The sequence below is a fragment of the Haliaeetus leucocephalus genome, unplaced genomic scaffold, assembly GCF_000737465.1.
Source record: "Haliaeetus leucocephalus isolate CR32 unplaced genomic scaffold, Haliaeetus_leucocephalus-4.0 Scaffold143, whole genome shotgun sequence".
In the NCBI taxonomy this organism is placed as follows: Eukaryota; Metazoa; Chordata; class Aves; order Accipitriformes; family Accipitridae; genus Haliaeetus; species Haliaeetus leucocephalus.
Window position 1 is genome coordinate 1,605,411 of NW_010972579.1, and position 20,076 is coordinate 1,625,486.

A 20,076-nucleotide genomic window follows, 5' to 3' on the forward strand; every position below is an offset into this window, starting at 1 on the left:
AACGGCAGCCAGGCCATGCTTGAGCTGGTGCCTTGCACAGGCAGGAGCTGGCAGCCCTTAGAGGTGCTTGGAGAGCTTTGCCAGGAGGCAGGGAGAAAAAAAGGGAGCTGGAGATGGGTGCAGGCAGGGCTGGTTGGTCCTGGAGAAATATTTTGGGGAAAAATTCAGCAAGACCCAACCGTAACACCAAATTGTCTGCTTCCTCCATCCTGCTGACCTGTGATGGAGAGGTGACAGAGAGGAAAGGCAAGGCAGGACAGAAGTTGGTCAAGAAGATGCATCACCCTTTGCAGCAAAGAGCTGAAACAGGGCAAGGGGCTAAGGTTGGGGGGGTGAACTGCAGGGTCACAGCAGGAGGAGAAGGAAGACTCTCTTCAGCCCACCTTTGTGCTGGGGGAAGCCCGTGGGGCTGGAGCTGCCCCTCACGGCAGCTCCTTCCCACTCCCCACCGGCAGCTGCATTCCCAGGGGGGTCGCGACGCCACGGCTTGACAAGCATCACTTAACCTGCCTCCCTGCTCTGTAATAACCTCATATATCAACCAGGAAGAGACCGTGAGCATGGCTAGAAGGGCTCTGCATCTACATCCAGCGTCATTATCCCAAGGCCCCTTGGCTTGATATGCAAACAGGCTGCGGGTCCCTGGGGTGCCCGGGAGGAGAGTGCCCTGTGCAGCAGACATCAGTTATTCCTGTGCGGGAGGCTGCGCATGGGCATGCGGCAGCAGCGTGGACCCAGCCTGACATCTAGCAGCACTGGGCAAAATGGGGTGCTCCAGCTGGTGGCAAACTGGGTTGACTGGGAGCCTGATGGCCCCCTCTGCTCCCTGCACACCTCAGGTGCCCAGGGACCTCTTCCTGCCCTTCGAGATCATTCAGCAGCAACCTCCCACCCCAGGGCAGCTTTCAGAGGCACTCACCATCTCTGTCCACATCCAGCCTCTTCTTCCCCTTCCAGCTGCCCAGCTTGATGCAGTGCTTAGCCCCATTTTAAGCAGCCGGACCCCTTGCCTCACACCTACAAGGGGCATCCTGTACCTGACACACTGGGCTGCCAGGGTCCCCAGTACCCCCCATGGAGATAGCAGCTGTTTTTCCGTCCTGCCCACTCTGGGATGCCTGCCTCTCATCTCCACTTTCCGCCCCGGTCCCATTGCCCCGTGCATCACAAGAGCGACATGCTCCTCCAGCAACAGGACATCTGCTGCCTGCTCAGGCTCCCTGGAGGGGTCTCGCTGCACGTGGCACAGATGCAAACCTCATCCCTTCTCCCCAGCCACCAGCAGCCCCTTCTCCTGAGCCACCACGGAGCAGCAGCAGAGCAAGCAGGGACTCCCCAGGGTCACGACATACTGAGCTGCCCACAGCCAGCACCAAAAACTGGAGTCCCAGGGACAGGTGGCCAGTCCAGTGGAGCAGTGGGACCAAATGCTGGAGCACAAGCTCCAGCTTCAGGATGGCTTTTCCCTGGAGAGGAGCAGTGGGATGGAGGGGAGGGTGCCAACCCAGAGGAAGGAGATGACAGAGGAGATGGAGACAGACAGGGCTGGCTTAGAAAAGGCTCAGCTCCACACCAGCTCCCCCAGGGCAGGATAACTCGCACACAGACCCCAGGAATAAGCAGGACAGGCTGAGCTGAGTGACTCAGTTGCTTTATTGACAGCCTCTGGCAACCCAGTCAATGGGCTGCCTCACTCGGCGATGCTGCGGAAGGACTGAACAGCGGGGCTCGCTGCTCCCCACTCCACAGGTTTGCGGTACTCCCCCTTGGGCAGCAGGTACTGCCTGCCTCGGTAGTTGGGATGCTCATAGAAAACCCAGACGCCCTCCAGCACTCTGCAGGCATGGACCTCGCGCATGTGCCACTCCTCCATGACGGAAGGGCAGTCTTCGGTGGCTTCAAACATCTGCCCGCCAAAATCTCCCTTCTCAAATACTTGGATGTGGCCCCGGCCTCCACTTGGCTAGAAAAAGGGGAGAGAAAATGGCAGAGCACTGGAGGGAGGCACTGACATGTTCCCAGCTCTGACAGTCACCAGCGGATGGGAGCAGCGCTGAGGCACGGTCAGACTCAGATCGGGTGTAAACCGCACCCCTCCCAGCACACCAGGACAGGGCTAAACAGCTCACATCAGCCCCCAAAAGTGCAGCGGGGGAGGCAGCTGGGGTAAATCTTGACCGAGCATCATGTGCAAAGAGGGCATAAAAGCACCGAGCTGGGGCAGAGCACCTTCAGCTCAAACCCTCACCGCAGCCCCAGTTTTGCAGGCAGGAAGGCTGCAGGGAGGGATAAGGCCACATCAGCAAGTGCTGGGCTCTCTATCCCAGGCAGCCTGCCCATCCCGCTGCTGGCTTGAACCCTTCAGCCACTCCACACAAGCATCAGAAGAGACAGACCCCCTCCACTCCTCGCTCCTCCAGGCAATGAGGAGTTTAATGAGCTGGTGACCCCAGCTGGGTTGTATTACAGGAGAATGAAGCGCAGGTATTTTCCACTGTGATTTGAAGTACTGCGTTGCCTGAAGGCACTGCGGCAGTTTTAATCTGCAGCTGCCTGGACACCGTCTTCCCCCACCTCCCCCATCCGCCCCAGCCCGCTCTCATTGCCAGCCCCTGCCGAGCTCTGTGGGGTCTCTCAGATCTGTGCACTGCCGCTGCGGCTTCTCTAGGGCACTCTGACCTAACACCTGCGAACAGCGGGTCACCGTGCAACCTCCTCAAGCGCAGAAGGAGAAGCCAGGCACCAGGCGGACATGCAGGATAAGGCCTCCACATTTCATCCTGATGGAGGAAGCTGTGCTGCTGTTACATCTCCCACGGGTTTTGGCTCCAACCCTTATGCCAGATCAGTGCTCTGAACTGGCCGGAAACTCTCCCCGTCCTGTGCAAAGGGAATTAGACCTAGCTCAAACCCAGAACAGGCTCAAAGTGGTGTTAGACCTCCAGACATAAAAGCAAAACCCCTTCTCAGCTGTGAGACCTGCTCCATGCAATGGGAATCCATGGCTGTGCTACTCAAGTCAGCGATGCACAGATCCCCACCGATGTCTGCCCCACTGCTGGCAAAAACACAGCAGCAGCACTCAGTGTCTCAATCCCAATCCACACTCCATCCACGCTCCCATCCCTGCCAGTTTTAAAGGGTGCTTCTCCCCATAGGCTTCCCAAAGGAATCGTTCTCTCTGTTCCTTTCTCCCCCACCAGCATTTCCACAGGGTGTAAACGCTGCTCACTGTCAACCTACATTTATCCCATCTCCTTCTGGTGGAAGGACAGGTGCTGCCGGAGGCTGCAGAAGCACCTTCCCATCATCAGTTAGGAGGGGATGAGCACAGTCCTGTGCTGCAGCGGGGAGACACGTGTTGCTCTGTGCTGTCCTAATACCAGAAGACACCAGGCTGCTCCAAGCATGCCCAAGGAGGGCTTCAGGCATCCCTCCCGCTCCTGGTCACTCCAGGTCTGCACCTGTGGCTGCTCTCCCCATGCCCAGAAGGGCTTGAGATTCAGTTCCCGGTATCAGAAGGGAGCCCTGGCTTGCTAGACAGGCAAACTGCCCCTCATTCTGAGTGCTCCTGCAAAATCTACATCCCACTGTTACAAGCCTTGGGCCTGCCATCAGATTTGGATCAGCTGGCAGCACACCAGGGGAGAAGACAAGAGGCAAGCCTCAGAGCGACCTGCCTGGACACTGAAGTCTCTAGATGAACATGCAGATAAAACTCCACTGTTGTTCCTATGGAACTCACCTACAAAGCACTCAAAAGGGATTTGCTTTTTCCAGTTGCAGTCGAGTGGAAGAGATTTATCTTCTCCACTCACCAAACACCTTGCCATTCCTGAAGCAGGACTGTGGGAGCAAACCGCCTATAGCCATCCTCTCCAAGGGAGCTGCCATGGGTCCCCAGGAAGATGGGGGCCACCCACAAGCATACTGAAACCCTTTAATGATAGGTGTGTAAATTAAAACATCCCTTGGGAAGAGGTCACACTTACTATCTGGACGGCTTTGCAGGAGCCGAGGCGGTCGTTGAGGCCCATCCAGTGGTGGTAGTCAGGATACTCCCCACGCGTCAGAACATACATGTTCCCGGAAAAGTTGGGCCTCTCATAGGCCACCCAGGTGCCTCCATCCACCCGAATGGAGTTGCAGCGGCTCAGGTAGGTGTGAAAATCGGGGCAGTCGCTGTCGCACTCATAGCAACGGCCTAGGAAATTCTTGTCTTCATAGAAGGTGACCTGAAACACAAGCAGAGGAAGGAAAGCAAGGAAGTTCCCCATCCCCCAGCACATGCCTGCATCCATATTCTAGCTGCATCATGGTGTGAAGTACCTGAAAACAGAGTCCTCAAGATATCAAAAAGTCATCAAGCCTAACCATTGAGCAGGATCAACTGCATCCCAACTAACCCTGGCAGCCGATTCACCAGTCTGGCCCCAACGCCTCCAGCTGCCACCAACGTCTTGCCCTTCCCAGCACCTAGTTCTGTCCCAATCCAACCCAAAGCTCCCTTGGTGAAGTCCCTGTCCTCTTTGCAGCAAAACACTATTAATACATTTCCCTCCCACCTTCTCCAGATCAGTATTTACTAGATTATGGCCAAGGAAGCCATAAGTAGTCAATGGACTGTACTAAGTAGCATTTCATTTATATTGGCTTACCTAGTGTTTGCAGTTAGACCTATACTGATAAGGGGGTGGTGAGGTCTCTTTCCTCCTGGGTCACGTCTTCTAGCACTGCGATTGTTCTCCTTGTTCCCACTCTAAGAGTCCACAGCTTGCTTTCTCAAAAATCAACACCAAAAGCTGGACACCACGCGAGCTTTACCAGTGCCAAGAAAAACTGAAGGACCGCTCCACATATGTGGGGGATAGCACAGTTCTTCAGACATCCAAAGTTGGCTTTTTCTGTTTTCTGCATTTGCAGTTGGCTTCTTCCATTTTGGTTGCTGCAAGTTTGCTATACAGCTGACAAATTTCCGATCTACCACCACATTTCTTTCCCAAGAGCTGCTCTACAGCCAGGCAGCTGACTGCAAAGCACTTTGCTAAGGGACACTTTTCCTGACTTGATCACAAACTTTTTCAAAATGATCTCAAGAGCTGGTGAGCAAATCCCATTCCTCTTGCCTGAGGTATCACCAACCCAGCCAGCCCTAGAGCAGCGACACATGCTTTGTTCAAAAAGACCTTCATGGAAATATGGCCAAGCCCTAGACCCAGACCAGTCTTTTGTACAGCCCCATTTTTAGATCCTTCCAGATGACAATTATTCATCAAAAGCTGCTCTTTGCAGTAAGGGTTCCCAAACCATCATGTCTATTTTGACTATATCCCTTGCTTGCTTATGATGTGGTGCCAGACCATGCCAAAAATTACATTTGTCTGACGTGAATCCATCTCAGCAGATCCTTTTCAGCTGCACCCAACCACCAGCCCGTCTTCAACCTTAACAGGAGTTTGATTACTTACTCCAATGTCTTTTAGAGCCTTGCATTGAATCAACTGATGCGCAAGTTAGTTGATCCAATGCAGTGCATACTCAAGACAGCGTTTCACCTTTTCCAGCCTTCCAGTACAGCATCAGCCCCATACATGCTGCTGGGTTATTTGGTAGCACCTATGACTGCCTCAGCCAATTCCCCCAGATGCTCTGGAGAGAGTTTTTCTGGCCACAGGGATTTAAACATCTAACATGCAGTACTCCATAATCCATTTTCCCCATAGTTTTTCCATAGCTTGAGTATTAAAATACATGATCACCTTTTGCTCCTAGCTGGTTGTACTTCACCTGTCGTGCTTTGGCTACTGGTATTCATCTAACATCACCGCTGTTAAAAATACTGTTCATTGTCACAGTTTCAACCCAGGAGATAGACTCAAATCTAGGACAACCCACTCTTTTTTTTTTTTTTCCCCACTCACTTTGTGTTAAAAAATAAGTTTGCCACAGTTTTCCTAGAGCTGGTTGGTCAGTGTGTCCCACCAGCCTGACCAGGTACCTGTGGAGTCAGACTAATCATGCCAGAGGATTTATGTCCTTGGTCTTGTGGCCTGTTAGTAGACCTTTATTAGGATAATGTTATTTCCCTCACATTTTCCTCTTACTTTCAAGAGACTGATCTCCCATTACGAAGCAGCCAGCACATACAAAGCAACCTGTCCCCATGTCTCTCCCTCCTGAGCAAGCTCCTCCCATCTTCAGTGCAATGGAGAGCTGGGAGATCACTACCATCTTTCCAGCAAGTGACTGAAGTTTGTAAAAAGGTGTGCACTAAAATGTCCAATTCCTGTTTTCCCACACTGCTACTATTGGGTAGTTAACCATGCTGGTCAGTCCTTGCCAGCCACAACCCTGCTGTTGTTTTATGGATGCTGCTTCTGGATCTTTGTCCCTAGAGGTATCACCTGAAAAATCTGCCAACATGAGCCCAGAGGCGATACCGAAAGCCCTGCTCGCTGAGTTTTGGCAGTCACTTACCACCAGTAATCCTCTTCTTGAAGGCAGTGGTCAAGGAAGCCACAGCACCCCTGTAATACTCTCTACAGGGCAGTACACAGGGATGCATCTCTTCGCGGCTCAGCCATTACCCTCCCCACTGGGAGAGCTGATGAGCTCTCACCCTCTTCAACCTCTCTCCCCAAGCTCTACAGCGCCTTCTGATCTGCAGTCCCACTCCTGTCCACGCAGCAAGCATCCAGCACGGTCGATGATGAACCCTGCCCAACGTCTGTAAGACCACAGGTCTGGTCTCCATGCAGGCAGTGGCCTGCCCAGGCAGAGGTATGCCTTCTGCTTCACAGCAGGGTGACTGGCAGTAGGAAAAGAACGGGTGTCCATCACCTCTGGTCCTGGTTCCTCATGAGCTGCCTTGATTTTGTGGCTGGCATCCAGCAGCACCAGCTCCTCTTGCAATGCCCTACCACAGCAATTGTGCATGAAGTTGGTTAAGTTGGCCTTTAATTTTGTAACAGAAAAGAAAAGCTCATTTGATGTTCCTTCCCCACCCAGCCTAACACAAATGAACTCCAATTTGGCAAAGCTACCTGGTGTTCCTAGGAGGGTATTTTCCCTGTACTTATAAAGCCACAAAGCCAAAGAAATCCAAGAGCACGTTAAGGGTATGGCCATTCCCACAGAACAGTGACCAACCAGAAGTGGTGTTCATTGTTTTACTCTTAGACCATTTATAGGAAGACTTAAGGAGAGGGCTCCTGCCCACTCATTTCTCCATCACAGCTCTTTGCACACACCCTCAATTCATTTCAGACCTTCACACTCAGTGCTTCTCAGCTTTCCTCCAATGATTCAGGCACAAACAGACCAGACTGACGTTTTTCACCTGCAGGATAATGACAGGTGAATTACAGATTTCAATTCCAGATTCGTCGCATCTTACTCTAATGCAAATCACCTTCCTTCAGTAAAGCCATCAAGTTGCTCTGCTTATACCACTAACCTGTTAACTGCTCACCGCCCACACTTTGCTTTTTTGGGGCTTACCTGGCAGATAATAGATTTGCCATAGCAGATCTTCCTTACAGGACTGTAGAACTCTTACTCCCTTGGCCACCTCATAGCAGTTATTCTATTTCTTCCCAACAGTAGCTCTGTTAGAAGGAAGCTTGTAAACAATAACTGTAAACAATAACTAGTAGTGCCCACTGCCTTCTAAGTAAGCAGCATGGGGGCAGTGATCCCCTTCTAGGGCAGACCGCTTGCTTAGGTTGTGAGAAACAGTGTTTAATTCTCTCCTTTGCCCTCTTCTTCTCCCTGGAATGTGCTAGACAAGAGCATGACATACAAAAAAGATGAGATTCACAGTCTTTCACTTACTTAACTCCTCTTGGACATTTTGCCGCACCACAGCGGCCCATAACCAACGAATTCCCTGTAGCACACTCACAGTGGACACGGCTTTCAGCAGGGGTAAAGGCAGTATATGTTTAAGTCTTCAAGCAGACAGGAGACTCAAGCATGAATCAGTTACATTTCCCCAGCACCTTCTTTATGCACGGGTACATAAAGACTGTACCACTGCAATCTGAGAGCCACCATGTTAGAAGCAAGCAGCACACCATCCTCGGTTTCTAAAGACTGTTCATAAATAGTCAAACCACTTCGAGCTAAGATGACAGTCAAAAGGAGCGAGGAAGCAGAGACTGAATCCACATCTTCCATAGCATCGGCCAGTGACTACAAAGTCACTCTGCTTCTGAGCCCTCTGCCCCCTTAGGTCTTACAGTCTCCACAATTAAAAGGAATGTAACCCAAAAGCAAAACTCACACAATGGAAAGATATACGTCTGTCCACAGCCTCTTAACAGTTGTTTAACATTTCACAGGAGAAAATGGCCAGTAGCCCAAAGTTGTCACCCTCCTTTCCCAGCTGTTTACCCCTGCCCAGTCCCAACCCTGCAACAAGGTCTGCATGACCAGCTCAGCTCTGCTAACTTCAAGACTGAAGAACACAGCATTAGAGCTGGATAGCCACCTGATGCACACCACTCTAGCTGAAGTTGAGCTTTCTGATCTATCTCCTTCTCCAGTTTAAATTAATCTCTGCCGATTCCACCAAATCACAAGGCCGGTTCGCATCCCTCACCGAATGCTATTGCCTTTGGTGCTATGATCACCATTCAGGCATCTTTCTGTCCCAGCAGCACATCCTTTGTTCCACCATGGAAAGGGGATGTGGCGGCTGCCGCTGGTGTTGGGACTCAGGTCCTCCCAAGGAAGCCTTCCACGAGGCTCTGTTCTGCAAATGCAGCTCGTCACATTCACTGCTGGCACAGCAGCCTCTGCCGTCAATTTACAAGGCATCAGGTCCTGGTGCATTTTAAAATATCCCCTCGCCAGTCACTGTGTTCCACTCCATCCTCTCGCAGAGCCACATCTAGATCTGGGAAAAGACTAGGGAGGGCTCAGCTTCAGCTTCCCTCCATGTGAGGAGGGATTTCAAGCATCTCCTCTTGCCAACAGACTGACAGAGGGGGAGGCTGTCAGCAGAACAAAGAAACCCAGGTTTCTCCACAACTTACCCCTGATAAATTCTGTACTCCTAGCCACAATCATGTATAGGCTGCAAATAAACTTACCTTGGTTCCAGCTCTGGACATTTTCCGTTCCAGCCAAGCTCCCCAGTGCTGGAGGAACGTCAGAAGCTGTTACAAACAGCCTGGATCTGAGGCACCCTTTTTATAATGGGCTTGTTTTAAACCAGACAGCCGCTTTGTCATGAGAATAGGATCCAAAAATTGAGTCAGTGATTCTGAGGCTATAGCCGATTTCCAGAAAAGCAAACAGGATTATGGAATAAAGGAAGGCTTCGCCATCCTCCCTTTGTTACCATTTGCTGAGTCAGAACACCAAAACTCTGCCAAACGCACTCAAAACACGCAGCCCCCTGCCAAGTCCTGGAGGACGGGGGACAATTTGGCTGCTCTCTCCCTTTCAAGCATGTTAAATGAGAAGGCATCCTCATCAGCTCTAAAAGGCCCATCCCCATTTGTAAGGAAGAGACCCAATATTTATCAGAGAACATTCCCATGCAGCAAAGGATGCAGCTAGGAAACGGTCAACACGTGTTCAGGGCAGACACCACACGCTTGCAAAGACCAGCCTCTGTGTAGAGGCTCTGCTTCAGAAGCTCACAATGGAAATATCTGTGCAGCAAAGGGACTGTGTATTTTTATACCACACCCTCAGCTTGAGCTATATTGCTCCATATGGTGCCTGACATAGAGGAAAAGAAGTATGTCTGGCCACACACCCCCAAAGTGAGTAATTTCACACATCAAATAGGAAAGAACAATGCCCAAATTTCTGACCATATCTGCTAGCATCACAAATTCAACTCAAAACTCTTACACCACTGTCTGAGGTTTGAGCAAAAGAGTTTTTCTTTTAGCCACACTCTGGCCCACTGAGCAGGGAGGGTGAGGATTGCTGGCTTATGTACACCCACACCCCCCCGCCAGTGCATTATGAAAAAACACCTCTGCAGCTATTCACTGCACCAGCCCAAAGGCTTAGCAAAACAAAGGGAAACAAATTTGGCACAGGAGCGCCTGAAACACACAGACCCTATTTCAAATCTGTCAGGACAAGCAGTCTCGCAACAGCAGCTCTGCGTGCCACCCCATGTACACTGCCACAGCTCTGCTAAATGCAGTCAGGTATGACACCCTGAGATAGACATGCTCAGCAACATCTCGTCCTCCTCCCATTTTAGGTGTCTTGAATTGCCTAGTGCTGTTGCTTACAGCTCTTACTGCTAGAAAGCTGTGAGGCCACTTAGATTTTACTTCCTTTTTTATTCAAATGCTGTCTTATGAAGATCAGAGTTCAACCACAATCCAGGTCCTATTGAAAGGCAACCCAGTAGGTTCACTAGGACACCTCAAAGCTCCACTGCAGTCACTTTGCACATCCCTCCTTTAAAAGTCAGTTAAATATAATAAACTCACCATGCATTGCATCACCTGCCTCCCCAGGAGGCAAGAGGGACCTTCAGAAAAATCCTAGTGTCACAACAGCTGTGTACACCAGAGCACTAAATGCCCCTGCCTTCCTCTCACTCTTAGGTTGGATAGCTCTTCACAAGGCTGCTGCGTTGGTCATCCATGCAATGCCTTTGCCTATTTTGCCTAGCTTATTTAGGTGCTCAGCTACGAGCACATCTCCCCAGTACAGGTTCCACTAGCACGTGAAAATGGTACTCATTCAAGCTGATACTCTTTACAAGAAATATTAAAGGTAGGAAACAGTGTTTGTATCAAAATATTGTGCTAGGGCAGCCTTCAAAACCTTCAACTCCATGGCTACTAACAAATTAGCACTTTTCTCTCAGCTGACTGGTTCACGTTTCATTAAGCAGCAAAGATGCTGTGACCCTCTAACACCCACTGTACAGGTAAAACACTTTCCCTAGGACACGTGCCAGGCTTATTTGAGAACTCTGTTTTATTGACATTTGTCAAAACAATGCAAACGAGTAAAAAAGTTAATTCCATAAAAATCACATTGCTTAAGTGCCTTCTTCATATAAAAAATCCCTTGAATTTAATTCATTAAAAAAATCAAACACTTCTTTTTCACATTTATAAAAACAGTGCAGCTGGCTCGTACCGTAAAGATGCACACGATGTCCAGGGCCCTGCATCCAGCTCTGCACCAGGAAGGGCTCTTTTGCTGGATAATTGCACACCATGGACACTAACCACGATGACAGCTTCCCCACTAAAGGATCTGCAACAAGGCATACTTCATCATCCTCTAGCAACATGCATTTTCTCAGTTACTAATGGAATAGTTAAAGCACATTCCTGGAAAAATGGCAGTGATTAGAAATCCTAAAGCAGACAGACAGTCCAATCCACACTGAGGCTGGGTGTCAGATCCACATCAAGTGTGTTCAGGCAGGATGGCCGCAAACTCTTAATGAGAACTGTTTTCAGTGTATTGCTGCCTGTTCCCAGAACTCTGTAACAAAATAAGAGGAGCAAATTTTACTCCCAACACTAGCAAAAAAAAAAGCAACTCAAAGACTAAAGAAAAGGAAAAAAACTCCCCACAACTTTCTAATGGTTTGAAACACGCAATGGCAGAAAAGCACGATAAGCGCTTGCCTCCGGCTCCTAAATCACTTCAGCTTGGGAAGAGAAAGACACTACAGAGTAAGAATTATTTACTTTTGAGTAAGTCTCACTTGACTCTCTTAAGCAAAAAGTGAGACAGGTAAGTACAGATATTAATGCACACAGCCTCTTTGAAAGAGCAGCTACTCAAATAAGTTTTTACATCAGATTATGCACAATATGCATATCTGCCTTTACAGACACACACAGATGTCCCCGACAAATCAAACAGAACACCTGCAGAGAACAAGGGAGGTGCTGAGTACACAGGGAAGAGATTCAAACTGAAAAGAGGTTTTGACTGCAAAATAAGAACTAAAACCAAATGCACGGCTCTTGGGAGAATGTCCACTGAACAGCCTCCTACTTCTCCTACCTCTGCCTAGGCTGTGCACACAAACATGGGACAATTCTTTTAGACAGAGAACAACCAAGAGAAACAGGCCCTCTACTCACCCTTCTTTTCCTTTTGCTGCACAAGAACATGATGCTATCCTGCTGCCTGCTTGGAACCTACTGCAGGAGGAACAAGGCTATCCAGCTGCTGACGGTTCCCTGTCTGAACCAGCCATTCATAGAATTTGTTTTCTACCAGTATCTGGAACTGTTTCCTCTGATCCCTGAAATGAAAAGAAGATCAGCAGGGAAGTATGTAAAGGTCACACTTATTTATAGTATTATACTTCTAACCTCACCTTCACTACCAAAATGAGCCTCCATATATATCAGCTAAGGGCTGGGCTTGGTTCCTGAATTGTCTGTACCAGGAAGAAAATGTTTTTACCAAGTGAATATGACTATAATGAACCCCAAAGACAGAACTTGGTGGAGCTAGAGAAGTCATGCAAACCTCCCCATCCCACTAGCACAGCAACCCTGCTCTACAATGCTGCCTCCGCTTTACTCTTAGAGCACAGATTAAAAACCGTCTGAATAGGGAGAAAAGAAGATTAGTAACCAGCGCTCAAGCACTAGAGACACAAAATTCTGTTCTGACAGCATCTGAAAGAGAGAGGATGGAGATCAGGAAAAAAAATGCATCTATAAACAACACTACTCAAATAATTCCCATTACTGCTAAATAACTGGGGGGGTGGTTTTGGTAAGACCAGCAATAACAGGGTATACCACTTAGCTCAGGCTCTCTGTCTCTGGCACCGATCAGATGCCCAAGAGCAGCACAGGCTCACGGCAGTATTTCTCCGGAATAGCATCCCAGCCATCTGTGATGAGTTCAGCTCCAGAATTTCTTAAGCCAAAGGTGGCATGGGTGTTGAGTAGCTCCTGATGGACCTTTTTTCTGTGAGCTTACACAATTCCTTTCTGAACCCACATAAAACATGAACACTTTCAATATCCTGTGGAGATTTTATGTGGTTTTGCTTTGAACCCATTCCTAATTTGATGTGCTGATCCCATCCTGTACTGGGAAAAGCAGCAAACTGACCCTATTAATTTTTGTGCCACTCAGCTTCAGAGAGGCTCGGTGTACCCAGACCCTTTTTTCAAGTTAAAGGCTCTTCTTTGTACTATTGCTTTCATTTGAGACATTCCCCAGAAAGCAGGGTTCTAGGACAGAAGCTAACCTAAATTCCTCCCTAGTGAACGTGAACACAAAGGCAGTCACTTCTTTCTTCCCTTATGGTTTTATCTTCTCCAAGTGCTTTTTATATACCTTGATCTGCTACTGACCCTGAAAGACTTTCTGTCTGATATGCTCAGAAAATGAATAAACAGGATTTTATGCTTTTGCAAGTTGTTCCTCAAGCTGTCTTACTGGTCCTGTCTTACGGGGGTTTTACTTTCAGCCTGGCAGGATTTACATTCTTTTTTTGCCCCACTTTCCTCATTCAGACAACTTCAACTTCTTGAAAGATGTCTTCTTATTTCTAACATTCTCTTTCACCTCCCCATTCAAGCATGGCAGCTTTTTTCTTTCTACAAGTCTGATATCCTGTTTGCTCTAAGCTTCCTAGTTGTTTCCCTGCCTGCAGAAGACCGAAACATTTTACACTGTCAGCTGCCCAGTTTCTTTTCAGCAAGCTTCTAAATTTGGCACAGTTTTTCCCCTATTATGAAATAAGCCACCGCAGTAGTGAGCTCTGGCCTCCTGTGACTGCGGTAGAGGATGTTAAATCTAAGCACATCATCCGTATTACCTCACATTTCTTTAACAGTAAGATTTGACAGGCCAAACACCTTCACAAAACCCAGGGATGAGAAGCAGCAGCCCTGGGAGGACAATGGCTGGAGGGGGAAGCACCTTAGATGAGGCTGATAGACAGAATGGATGACCCTAGCACAAGGGCCGAAGTTGTAACTTTCCTCTCTGCTTCCCTTGAAGACTCAGGGCTGAGAGTTTTGAAGGTTTTTACACCTCTGTCACCATTACTGGGTCACTACTGCTCAGCCACCCTCCACCTGTAGCAAAATGCTGCCCCAGAATCTTTTTTCTCTCCTAGTCTAGAGTTCTTTCAAACTGCAGGCTCCTCCATGCTCAGTACAGAGGCACCTGCATTTCAGAAAGGAACAAGGGAAGCAGAGGGAGCTCCTTCAAAACAATGAACGATCAAATGGACTAAAACTCCTCAGCCTGGTATGATGGGAATTGTTGATAGTTTGACCCAAGAGGAGGTTTTCATATTCTGTGCTCCCCACAGGATAAACCCCTCCAGGATCACTGCTTATCAGCACCCAGTTACACACCTGTTACAAGTTCTGACTGAGTACAGAACAGAAAGAAAATCTATACAGCTTAAGTACAGCTTAGGGAACAAAACTTGTCCTCATCTCTTCAAGTCTTTACGATTGACTATCTGGGTTTCTATCCCCATTCTGTATTTGCAACAGAAGCCAGGTCCTTCAGGCTGCTGCATCAAAATGGTTCACAAAAAGATAAAAGCAGCTAAACTGAAGCCAGCAGAGATTTGTACCCTTGCCCTGTCTCGCTGGCTGCAGAAGAAAGCACGCTGACAAAGGAAGCAAGCTGAACTTTTTCAGAACTCCACAACAGGTGCTGAGAAAGCAAACAGAAGCACCTCAGTACATGAGATGGGCTAGGACAGGCCTAGCTAGCACAGTAAAAGCTGGGCAGAGGATTCAATGCGATCTGATAAAGAGGACTTTAAAAGCTACTGTCCACGAGGTGATCTACTGTAAAGGTTCACATGCACATTCTAAGCTCACCTCAATAACAGATGGGACAGTAATTTAAAGCTTCAATCTCAATGTAAAGGTTGGGCTAAGAATGACCACCAATCAGTTGCAGGCCAATAATTAGTCGAGCTGTTGTTCAGGGCATGCACCCAGATCTCACCCACGGCAGCATGCGACACTGCAAGCAGAACAGAGACAGCAGAGAGACAGTACCCAGCATGAGATAAGTTGTAAACCCTTACTGCTAGGGTGGATCACTCACCTCAGCCCTCAATAGCATCTAGGCATGCTTTTCCTTGAGTCTCACAAGCTAGCAAAATGCAATCGTGACAAAGCACCTCCTTCAGAGTTACAATTGTGAGCATTATTCTTCTCACTATAATAATACCAAAGACCAGGAACCCAAGACTGCTAATTACTAATGCTCTAGAAATGGCATGCAAGACATGGCTCATGCAAATCAACCCATTATTAAAGCATTATTTTTGTTGAACCACATCAAATGAATCTTCTGTTTGTATGCCTGAGCTGAGCTGCAACACAACTCACACATTCCTGTTCGGATGTAGCACTCACTTGGTCAGACCTGCTTCCTTCACAGTTTTCTGCCAGATCTGTACCTTCTGCTCTCGCTGACTCAGCGCCTTCTGGTACGCATGGGGAAGCCCACCTGGCGTCTCTGTGGTGTCTCCTTCCATCTCAAAAGGAATCACGAAGGTGTAGAAGTCCGAGGGCGGCAGGAGGTGGAAGACACTTGTGTCACCACTCTCCTTGCACACCAGCATAGGGCTGTCCCAGTAGTTTGGCAGAGTAGCCAAGCCCACCTGAGCCATGTGGTCTTCAAGCATTGGATAATGGGTGTGGAAAGGGGCAAAGCTGACTGCTTGGTTCCCCGAGAGGATGAGAGGCTGGGTAGGCGTGAGAATGTAAAAAGTACAGCCAGCAGTGGAAGAAAGGGACAAACGATGGCAAACCACAATGACCTTGACATTGTCACAGCTGTGGATGTGAACAGACGCCTGCACAGGGCCAAGGACAAAAGTGCTATTCTGGCACTTCTCAATGGTCACAGATCTGCAAAAGAACAAGAGAGCAAGGACACAGTGAGCAGGAAAGAGCAAAACCAGAACTTTTTCACTGCTTAGTCCATCTAACAAGCACTCAGCGCTTGAACAAACTTGCTGAAAAGGCATCTAGCTGTGTCCCAGGAGAACAAAAACTCACCGGAGAGGAGAGAGAAGATAAATGAAGGACTCGTTGCAGCGATGAATTCTTACATGAGCCCCCACCAAGGTGTCCGAGCTCTTAGCCAGCGTCTGCTTGTACACCTGGCTCATTATCACCATGGGGAACACCTCAGGCACCACATGAGTATTGCAGGCAATCTTTGCTCTCCTGGTTGTTCCTTCAACTGCAAAATAAAGTTCACCAATGCATTTAAAATTTAAAAAAAAAAAGGGCACAAAGAAGTCTACACATGATTCCTACAGAGACACAGATATGATGGTTCACTGTCCACATCACTCAGCAATCCCTCAAGAAAATAATCAGCCCAAAACTTCAAGGACGGTACCATCAAACTGCATCACTTCACACACCAGCCATACCATCCACTGATGCCTACTAGGCAGGTCAGCAGTACCTAGCAGTCAGAAGCTCCAGAAGTCAGGGCACATTGAAAGATCAAAAACACTTCAAAATTATTCAAGGGGCAGCCAAAGGCTCCCACAAGCTACAGACAGCCCTGACCTAGGCATCTCCATTTCCAGAAGTCTGTTCCTGAACACAAGACTTAGCTTGGCAGGAAGATCCCTAGGCCAAGTTTTATGTTAAAAGCAGGAACTGTACATTTTAAGACAGTGAAATGCTCCCTCTACAGTACAATCCTTGAGCAACCTCACTGTCCTAGCTATCGTGCTGCCACTGTTAGGATTGTGCAGTCAGAGAAACAAAACACTAATCTGAATTTTTTTCTCCTAAGGTGGAAGATGCCTTGGCTCCACTGCTATGTCCCTGCAGGTGAGGGGCTGCAATTTAAGACAAGGAAACCTAGACCAGTTCTCAGCTTTGCCACAAACACATCACATTATCTGTTCTCTGTGTCCAGCTGTACTTGAATAATGAGGGTAGTAATACTGATCTCATTCAGAGGGGCCTTTGACAATAAAGTCATTAATGTTTGCTCACAAAAGTGATCCAAGGACTGGAAAAATACACACAGATGTCACACAGCACCCTCTAGTCCCCCAGACTCGCCTCTAAGCTGTCACTTTCCCCATCTCCACTGAGAACAGGAGGAAAAGGAGGCAAACCCCCATGCCACTGCCAGGTCCCTGGTCAGCAAGAGGTGCTGAGACTGGAAAGTTCTTTCTAAAAATAAAAGCCAAGGCCTGTAGCTACCTTGCTGTGCCCATGCGAGTTTCTTCCCAGACTTGAGGCAGGCAGTCATTCCAAAAGGGTTTGTCGTCAGGCAAAACCGCAGCCAGCTCTCTAGCTTGGGGAAAGAGAAGGCTCTGGAGACCTTTGAGTAGCCGTTCTGCCCATGACAGGGCTGCCAGAGGGCAAGCTCATGCAGAGGACGGACTGTCCTGGATTTTTTCACGGTCCCTTCAATAAGAAAGCTGAGGGCACAGACAGCTTCGTAGGACACCAAGCTACTGTGGGTAGAATGGGAGGAGGCAGTGAGCTGCTCTGGCTCCAGCAGCAGTTCCAGCATATCCGAGAGGTGGCTCTGCACAAAGGCACAGTGGTCCTGATCGTTCCAGTTCTTGGCAGGCAGAAAAACACACAAGAAGGTGGTGAGTTCTCACAGAGCTGACAAGCTCCACTGACACTATACAATACATCCTTGCTTACACTCATTCTAAAAGAGGGAAAGCAAGTCAAACTTGGTGCTCTGTCCTGTTCACTGCTTCTGCTGCTCTGCTCTTCCAAAACACAGAAAGCAACCTCCCCCCAAAAAGAAAAAAAAACATTTTATTCTAACTCCAAGTACCAAATATTTCATTCTAGAAAGCAGAAACAGACTCTCCTACAATCCTTCCCACACAAATTCAGCCAGCTGCTGCTGGCAATTGAAGGTAGGAAACAAATCAATAACTGACAGTCAAGGTCTTGCAACTGGTCTACTGGAAAATAGCTGCATCTGTTCCAGACCTTCAAATATGATTCAGTGCCGCCTTCCAAGGCGCTGCAGGGAAAAAAGCAGAGGGTCATTTCTTCACAGCCAGCGGACCAATAAACCAAATGACCTCTAAAAGAATCATTAGCTCAAATTCTAAAGGGCTCCAGACCAAAAAAAAGAGGAAGACAAGTTATGGCAGACCTTAATAAAGACAAGCTTTGCTGGTCTGCGAACTGCAGAACAAGCAACACACAGCTGTGATTACACATTGCCCTCACCATCTGTGAGGGCTGTAGCCAAAAGGGCTTAACAAGCAGCTGCGAGTGTCTTGTCCAGCAGCTGGAGATCCCTGCACTGGGACAGGGACCATGTCACACCAGACAAGCCTTGCTGCACCATTTCAAAAGGGGGCATGGTTCACATCAGGCATCGCTGAAGCTGGGGAAATCTCACCCGATCACACAGAAAAAACTAACAGCAGTGGAGACAGCCCCAGTCCCATCAGGACCAAAACCTCTGGGAGGGATACCATGGCAGCCAAGATGCATCTCCGTCCTGTCCAGCGTTTTATGTAATGGCTACAGCTAAAAGAAAACATCAGCTTTTAAATAACAGTGGATGCTCCATGGCCACCCAACTCACAGCCCTGTGTCAGTTCCTCTCATTTCTTTTTTCATTTGTTCAGTCTTTTAGTATAAAGTCACTCAGTTCCTATTTCTAATTATTTCAGCTTGTCCCAAGCTACATTTCACTAGCTCATACAGCTCACAGCATCACAGTCATGACACAAATCCACTGAGGTTTGCAGCTGGCCTTTATAATGATGTTGCCAATCTGTAATTCACTCTCAAATACAGAGCTGCCCACAAGCTGCACCCAATACATTCAACTCACTTCTCTTCTTTCAAAATACTTCAACAGTACTTCAAAAGGAAACATTAGCATTTCCACATGGTTGATCTACAGCTGAGCAACCAACTCCCGTCTCTGAAATATAACCTAATGCTAGGGATCATCCTGGGATCCTAATACTCCACAGTGGATCACAGGGAAGCAGCCTCCAACATAAGAAAAGTTTCCCATTTGACTAACAGAAAACGCAGAGAGGCAGTTGCTTCTCAAAAGAAGAATGGCCAAGTCTCTGAGAGAACTCTCACAGTTGGTCTCAGACTGCAGGAAATTCCCGTGAACAATTTTTGCTGGTAAAGCTGCAGAGAATACACCAACTTCATTTCCTTTACTACTGAGCGACACATCTCCGATTTGACTGTAGCGTAGACTTTACCACAGGCAGGGTTACAGCCTCCGAGGAACAAACCAGCCACCTTTCAACCCACCTCAAGGCAGGCCTTTGCAGTTTCCCCACACGACCGCGCAAGGAGACTCCTACAGGCACAAATACCTTATTCTCGCTGGCAGATTTTCCAGTCAGGCTAGGAGACTTGGTCCTGGGGCTGGGCCACTCCTCCCCAATCAGAGACCTTCGCAGAGAAACCTTGTTCACCTGCTGGACGTACAGGAACAGCAGGAACTGCAGAGTGTCTACCGACAGCTAGCCAAGACGGGAGAAAAAAAAAAAAGAGCCGTTAGGATGGGCTGGGCTCTCCTCACGCCCGCTCGGCTCGGGATGGGGCTCCTGCCTTGCTCCGCTCCCGCTCCAGCTCGTCGGCGTTGGCGCAGGCTGCCTCGGCCTCGGCCCACTCGAGACGGCGCGGCGGGTCCCGCCGGAGGAGGCTGTGGAAGAGCTCGAAGTAGAGCCAGGCCAGACCGCGGCCCAGCTGCAGCTTCCCGCAGGCGATGTGCCGCCAGCGGGGCCACGACAGCCGCGGGAAGCAGCCCTCGGCCGCCCGCGCCCGGGCGTAGGCCGCCATCTTCCGCAGGTAGTGGGGACCGAGGCGGGCGGGCGGCGGGACGGGCAGGACCCCCACCAGGAACGGCTCCGTCTTCACCCACAGCCGCACCGGGACCGCCGCTACCGCCGCCGCCTCCATGGCGACCGCCGCCGCCCGCTTCCGGTGCCCGCGCAGAGCGGCGGCAGCGCGGAATAACGAGACGGCCCTTCCCTCACACCATGGAGGACTTCCCCTGGGCCGGGCAGTTCCGCCCCCTCCCAAGGAGCCGGTTTCGATTGGTTACTCGAGCCAGCGCGGAGGCGGGAAT

The 20,076-nt window shown here is 49.1% G+C and overlaps 2 protein-coding genes across 3 annotated transcripts; both read right to left on the reverse strand.

The window, feature by feature from the left end:
- Window positions 1–1,690: 1,690 nt before the first annotated feature.
- Window positions 1,691–9,819, reverse strand: CRYGS (crystallin, gamma S). Its single transcript, XM_010561175.1, has 3 exons — window positions 9,096–9,819; window positions 3,993–4,235; window positions 1,691–1,963 (listed from the first exon to the last, which is right to left on the reverse strand). Exons 1-3 carry the CDS (start codon window positions 9,114–9,116, stop codon window positions 1,691–1,693), a joined length of 537 nt encoding a protein of 178 aa, XP_010559477.1. The 5' UTR covers window positions 9,117–9,819.
- A 1,055-nt stretch (window positions 9,820–10,874) lies between these two features.
- Window positions 10,875–19,911, reverse strand: TBCCD1 (TBCC domain containing 1). 2 transcript variants are annotated; one of them, XM_010561177.1, is made up of 7 exons: window positions 19,557–19,911; window positions 19,319–19,468; window positions 17,193–17,559; window positions 16,017–16,203; window positions 15,369–15,866; window positions 12,093–12,256; window positions 10,875–11,481 (listed from the first exon to the last, which is right to left on the reverse strand). In XM_010561177.1, exons 1-6 carry the CDS (start codon window positions 19,905–19,907, stop codon window positions 12,127–12,129), a joined length of 1,683 nt encoding a protein of 560 aa, XP_010559479.1. In that variant the 5' UTR covers window positions 19,908–19,911; the 3' UTR covers window positions 10,875–11,481; window positions 12,093–12,126. The 2 variants fall into 2 exon arrangements, 1 of the variants encoding a protein (XP_010559479.1); XR_773960.1 differs by lacking the exon at window positions 10,875–11,481 and adding an exon at window positions 14,823–14,970 and having other exon boundaries at window positions 12,170–12,256.
- Window positions 19,912–20,076: the final 165 nt, after the last annotated feature.

Bases quoted from the DNA above. Each gene is read 5' to 3' on its own strand.
- CRYGS (XM_010561175.1), bottom strand. From the start codon at position 9,116: ATGTCCAGAGCTGGAACCAAG. The intron at 4,236-9,095 runs GTAAGTTTATTT...CTTGTGTTTCAG, and splicing joins TGTCCAGAGCTGGAACCAAG to GTCACCTTCTATGAAGACAA. The intron at 1,964-3,992 runs GTAAGTGTGACC...CCCTTTTTCTAG, and splicing joins CCTGCAAAGCCGTCCAGATA to CCAAGTGGAGGCCGGGGCCA.
- TBCCD1 (XM_010561177.1), bottom strand. From the start codon at position 19,907: ATGGAGGCGGCGGCGGTAGCGGCGGTCCCGGTGCGGCTGTGGGTGAAG. The intron at 16,204-17,192 runs GTAGCTACAGGC...TTTATTTTGCAG, and splicing joins ACTCGCATGGGCACAGCAAG to TTGAAGGAACAACCAGGAGA. The intron at 12,257-15,368 runs GTGAGTGCTACA...TTTTCATTTCAG, and splicing joins AAGGAAGCAGGTCTGACCAA to GGATCAGAGGAAACAGTTCC.